The sequence below is a fragment of the Phodopus roborovskii genome, unplaced genomic scaffold (genome assembly GCF_943737965.1).
Source record: "Phodopus roborovskii unplaced genomic scaffold, PHOROB, whole genome shotgun sequence".
Lineage (NCBI taxonomy): Eukaryota > Metazoa > Chordata > Mammalia > Rodentia > Cricetidae > Phodopus > Phodopus roborovskii.
The window spans coordinates 3641501-3647500 of NW_026126575.1; the positions used below are offsets into that span (position 1 = coordinate 3641501).

The following is a 6000-nucleotide window of genomic DNA, read 5'->3' on the forward strand; positions in this document are numbered from 1 at the left end:
CTCAACACAGCCTGACCTCCAGGGGACCCCAATTCTGCTCTTGGGGAGGCTTTGGGCTAAGCCTTTGCTTGGGGGATCTGTTTAAATGATATGCATTTTCAGTGGGTACATCAGTAGGACCTCTGGTATCTGGAGAAGCTGAGGGGCCTCCTACCGTCAATTCTTCCCCACTCTCTACCCCAGGTGCATTCAGAAAATGTGGGCCTTGGTGGCCCTGAGGCAGGAGACACAGATGCAGATGCAGGACAGTACCTGTACTGGTCAGTGGAGAGGCTGCTTCCGGTCTCCAGGGAGCTCCTGGGGTGGTAAAACGAGACAGGGTTACTAAAGGTCCCACAGCAAGCCCCTTGGCACCCTGCCCGCTCAGGTCACACAGGTGGCCTCAGACACGAAACCATGTGCTTTAGCCTTCTCCTGCTGTCCCCAGAGGTTGCACTGCCACCCTCATCTCAGCCTCAGCCTGGTGCTGGCACTAAGGATCTTTGGTAATGTCAATCCAAGGCTGGGGAGAGGAAGCTCTGTGGGCAGGGCAGGGTCAAACAGCTCTCAGGACTGGGATTATTGTGCCCCAGAGGGAGCCCTTGTGCAGAAGCAAACTCCCTCCCGCTGCACTCCATCCAGGCTTGGGGCTGGGATTTAAACTTGCATATGATTGACAGGACACTGCCATGCCCTTCCTTAAGGTGTCCTGACCAGGTTTTACAGCCTCCACATTGGCAGGGAAGCCCATGACCCTGGTATATAGCCCTAGCTTCCAGCTCTGAGCCCCAAAACCTGGTTTGCTGCTGTTTTCTACCTGAGTCAGAAAGCAGTCTTTAACTTCTTGCTTCATAAAGGACCTCTCTGTGAAAAGGTGTTTGCATGTGGCTATTGTGCCTAACCCGGGGTCCAGGAGTAAGCACCGTTTGGCAGTCTCCTTCACCCATAGGCTCAAATATTTGAATGCTGAGTCACCAGTGAGTGATAACTATTTGAGAAGGTTTAGGAGGTGTGGCCTTGTTGGAATAGGTGTGACACTGTTGGAAAAAGTATGCCACTGGGGGTGGGCTTTGAGGGTTCAAAATCCCATGCCAGGTCCAGTCCCTGCATTGGCTCTGCTTCTGTCTCTCTCTGCCTATGGATCAGCATACAGCGCTTAGCTACTTCACCAGCACCATGCCTGCCTGTCAACATGCTCCCAGCCATGATGATAATGGACTAAGCTCCTGAAACTGTAAGCAAATGTGAGATCCAAAGTTATGTTTTAAGTTTTAATTATTGTGCTCAGAGATCCATGAAACAAAATGCCTCTAACCTGTAAGCCCCTTACTCAGGGACAGATATTTCCTGAAATACTAGAGGCCATTGTTTATGGGAGATAACAAGCCACATGTTTTCACACCCATAAACAAGCTTGTTTGACCAATTTGTACCGGATGTACTTGATCATATGAGGCAGTAGGTACACAGGCAGGAAATACATCAGGATGTATGCTTGCTCCTGATTGGATGTAGGTGGAAGGTGTGCAGCTAGGAAATATGTCAGGATATATACTCGTCCCTGATTGTACCTTGTGAGAAATACATAGCCTTGTGGGTTTACCTTTATAAGCTTTTGCAAAATGTGACTTGTCACCATTTTCTGGGAACCCTGGAATGGACCTGACTAGAGTCCATTATCCTGGCCAGTATTTAATTAAAGCTTGCTTTGAATTTGGCTCAAAAATTGTGGTAGTGGTCTTATCAGAGCGACACCTGGTCATGGTGTCCCATCATAGCAATAGGCCAGTGACTTAGACAGAATTTGGTACCAGGAGTGGGGCACTGATGTGACAGGCCTGACCATGCTGCTTGTTGGAACAATGTGAACTTTGAGACTCTGGACTAAGAAAGCAGTTGAATGCTTTAAGTGGGGTTTAATGGGCCTTATTAGTAGGAGTGTGAGAGACAGTGGTGCACAGAGCGATGTAAATTATTATGACCCAACTCAAGAAGTTTCAGAGGGGAAGAACATTAGTAAGTGACCTAGAGACCATTCCTGGGAAATTTGGCAAAGACTGTAGCTGCTTTTTGCCCTTGTCCTAAAAAATCTTCCTGAAGCTAAATTGAAGTTTTAGATTAATATTAACTGTGGTGCCTGGTTACTGGTGGTTACTCTTGTGCCTATCTATAAGGATCTATAAAGAAAAGGAGCAAGAAGAAACACAAAATTCACAAGTTTGAGGAGAAGAGGAGCACCAAGAAATGTAATATTGGAGCCAAGCCAGTGCTTAAGGAAATAAAATGTTTAAAGAAAAGCCTAATGCTAAATGGAATAAAGAGTGTGGTTACCTCAGGGCAAGACCCCACTCAGCTAAGCTTCTAATTTGTGAAAGGAATCAAAGAAAAGATTAGGCAGTGAAGGAAACCATCAACAACAGAAAACTGAAACAAATGCAATTGAACGAAGGAGTCAAGTTCCAGCCCTATCAGGCAGTAGAACTTAGTAGTTAGTTTCAGCCTTGTGGTCTGGCTTTAGAGTCAAGATTAAAAGTGAGGGGTTGTGCAATCTCCCTCCTCCACTGAGGTCAGGTGTGTGTCAAAGGTGTCCCTGCGCAAAGGCCTAGAGAGGCGCCTAAGTGAAGCTGTGGAGATGGAGTCTGGACTGCTAGGTGACGCTGGAGATGCCAGACTTGTGAGATACCGGCTAAGGGGAACTGCTGACCTGCTGACCTGCTGTGGAGCCAGCCCAAGAGAGAGAAGCTGCTGTCGACAATGCTGAAAGGAATTGTGCCACTGCAATTAGAAGTATGCGATCTTTTAAAATTGATTCTACAGGGGCTACAGTTAAGACTGCCGTGAGTCTCAGACGACTTTCAACTTTTAAACAACGTTGAACTGTGAAAGACTATGGGGGCTTTTGAGTGCATTTTGCTTTATGAAATGGCTATAAGCCTATGGGGGGGTCAAGGAGTAACGTGATGGTTTGAAGAAGAATGGCCCCCATAGGCTCATACATTCCAATGCTTAGTTACCAGGGAATGGACTATTTGAGAAGGATTAGGCGGTGTGGCCTTGTTGGAGAAAGTGTGCCAGGTGGGATTTGAGGTTTCAAAAGTCCATGCTAGACCCAGTGAGTGTCTGTCTCTGAATTAGGACATCGTGGCTCTTAGCTTCTTCTCCAGTACCACATCTGCCTGTTGCCATGCTCCCTGCCATATGATAACAGAATAAGCCCCAATTAAATGTTTCCTTTATAAGAACTGCCCTGGCCATGATGTCTTCACGGTGACAGAACACTGACTAAGATGCCTTGACTTTCCTGCCTACGCCATGCTGCCGTCTTATACTGGATACCTTTTCCTGCTGCAGTGGGCACCATGCCTCTTCCCTACCCAGGACCTCCCTACTGCTCTTATGTGAGGCTATGTGTGACCATCAGGGCTTGGACATTCCAAGCAAATGCTGGGTGCTAATGTCAGCAATCTCAATTTCAGCCTCAGTTTTCCCACTGTCCTCATACTAGGTCCTCCCTGGAACCTCTTCTCTGCTGACAGCTATCTCTGCCCTGGAGTCAGAGTTCCTGGGACTACATATCACCAGCTCTAGGGCAGTTCTACCAGGTGTCAATGGTGCACTGAACAGCCCAAGCAGAGGAAGATTATGAAGGGCAGCGTCAGAGTGCCCCAGAACTTTCTAGAATGTTCACAGCCTAATGGGCTCCAGGGTGGCTGTCAGGGCATTGAGAAGGCAGTGGGCAGGGCTGGTAAAAAGAATCCATGATGACATGGTGGCAAGCTGGCCTTCAGAAGCTTTACCTGAATAAGGGGCCAGTCTGAATTCCCCAAGCCTGGCTGCTCAACCACAGACACTAAGCAAAAGTAATACCAGGGTGAGGTAACAAGATGCCTCCAAATGGTGCTAGGTTTCCACTCTGCCATGGGACAGGGCTTCTGCCCTCACTCCTGATTCTACCCCTGCCACTGCCCCTCTGTGACCACAGCAATAGCTAGTCTGTAGTGGGAAATCCATCTCACATGGGATCCTATTATCAATCACTATCTAATCTTCCTGTGAGCCTTACATGACACAAGGAATACTTTCTTTTTGTAGATTAAAAAAAGTTTTGGGAGCAGCACACTTGCAACAACACCATTCCACTCCCCTATCTACCCAGCAGTGAACTCCTGTTCACCCTGGAAAACCCCACTCACATGTAAAATGTTAACTCCTTTATGTAGTCCTCTCCTACTGCCTACCTCACGTTTATCCCATGATATCCTCACCTCTTTTCCTAGGGATGTATTTGGTCCTAGGATCACATGAGCATCAACTGGGCAATACCTTCTCACCAGCCAACTCAGTCAGCAAAGTCCCTATATAACAATGGGAACTGTGAGACAAGACACAGAGCCAAGGGCTTACTCAGCAAGGAGACCTGACCCTTGTTGCCACCTATATACAAGAATTTCTGCCTGGCTTCCCTATGCCCCTGCCCCTCAGGAGATTCCTCAGGGCCTAGCTTGACCATTCCATAGCCCCTGCATGTCTAGGTGACCTGACATGTGACCAGGTCCAGTTCCAAGAGGATCCCACTCTGAAACCCTCTGCCCCCGACCCTGTGGTCAGGCTGTCTGAGATCTTGGGTACCCGAAACAGGGGCCCAATTCCTGCCTCTCCTTCCTTACTGTTTGCTGCTCAGCACGGGTGCATTCAGGACTCCAACCTGGCCCCTGAACAAGATATTACTTCACCCTAAGTCTTTTGGGATTACGGAGGGGAAATGATAACCCGCCTCTGAGTAGCACTGAAGGCATCTAGGAGACCCTTCAGTGTCATGATCAAATGACTGTGTACAACATTGAGATGTCAGACCTGTGAGGCTAAGGCCTGAACTCCAGAGCCAAGGGCCAGTGTTCGAAGCCCTGCTGCTCCACATTGGCTTTGTGACCTTAGGCAAGGTGGATAACCTGGCTGTGCCTCCACAAAGCCTCCTGGTTGGTAGTGTTGGGAATATTAAATGGGTTAACATACTTCAAAGACTCAGAACAATGCCAGGAAGTCTAAATTTCATGAGTAAGAAGACAGGCTTCCAAAGGCTGGCACATGTGAAATTAAGTCATGCATTTATTAATTACGATAACAATGTCTACAATAAAATACAAAAGAACACAGTTTACTAGCACATTAATTCTATCTAATGGAGATTTCTTTTATCTGTGTGTACACACTATTTGTATGTGGAGCAGGGAGTCAGGGGAAGCCCGTATCCTTTCCACCCCGTTCAGAGTTCCTCTCACCCTTCTGGAGCTGCTCCTTCCTACCCTGGGGACCCCAGAGTCTTTGAGGATCCCTGAGCCAAGCTTCTGGTCAACTAGCTAGGCAGGTTACAGAACCTGCAACCCTGGGAAGGCATCAAGGCCAGCCTGAAGCCCCACCCCCATCAGAAACACTGCTACTCCAACCAAGCTCTGTCCCCAACCCTACCCTCAAGCACTCTTGAGGAGGCAGCTTCTATTTCTTTTTCAGGACCTACTGGCTGCTTCCTCCTTGGTAAGGGGCACACAGTTCAAGAGCAGGCCAGGTAGCTCTATGTAGTTGAGAGAGAGGCTCCAAAGATGGCGGGGGCATTGGGGTGGTTGTGTTCTGGGGTCTGAATACTGGTTACACATACACATGATCATTTGTGATGGGTCTATAAGCCACACACTGCTGAAGTGCACTCCCTCCTGTATGTACAGGAGCTGTATAACAGCTCACCAAACCTTACATCACAGACAAAAATCAGGGTGGGGACTCCAGCCTCCGACCTGCAATATCCAAAGGCTCAGGCCTAGGACATCCGGGAGCTAACCTCAATCTCTCATTGCTGCACTCTCTGGCCTTAGTTTCCTCTACCAAATGTAGGAGTGGTCAGTGTTTCTGTCCCTGGCTGCACCCAGGATTCTCTGAGTCTGCAAGGACCATTCTTGAGCCTTGGTGCCCCTACCTCAGATTCACAGAATATCCAGGGAGCCCCTGCATGCATACTTCAGCCACTCC

At 48.4% G+C, this 6000-nt stretch overlaps 1 protein-coding gene across 8 annotated transcripts in view; it reads right to left on the minus strand.

Annotated features, from left to right (window-relative positions):
• The window catches only part of Iqsec1 (IQ motif and Sec7 domain ArfGEF 1), a 318516-nt gene that overhangs the window by 125532 nt on the left and 186984 nt on the right, over nt 1-6000 (minus strand). For 5 of the 8 annotated variants that reach the window (XM_051203358.1, XM_051203360.1, XM_051203347.1 and 2 more), the window contains one exon: nt 253-297. The exons of the other annotated variants lie outside the window; for them this stretch is intronic. In XM_051203358.1, the coding sequence (XP_051059315.1) occupies nt 253-297 (45 nt within the window). The remainder of the gene's footprint in view (nt 1-252; nt 298-6000) is intronic. 8 annotated transcript variants of the gene reach the window in all.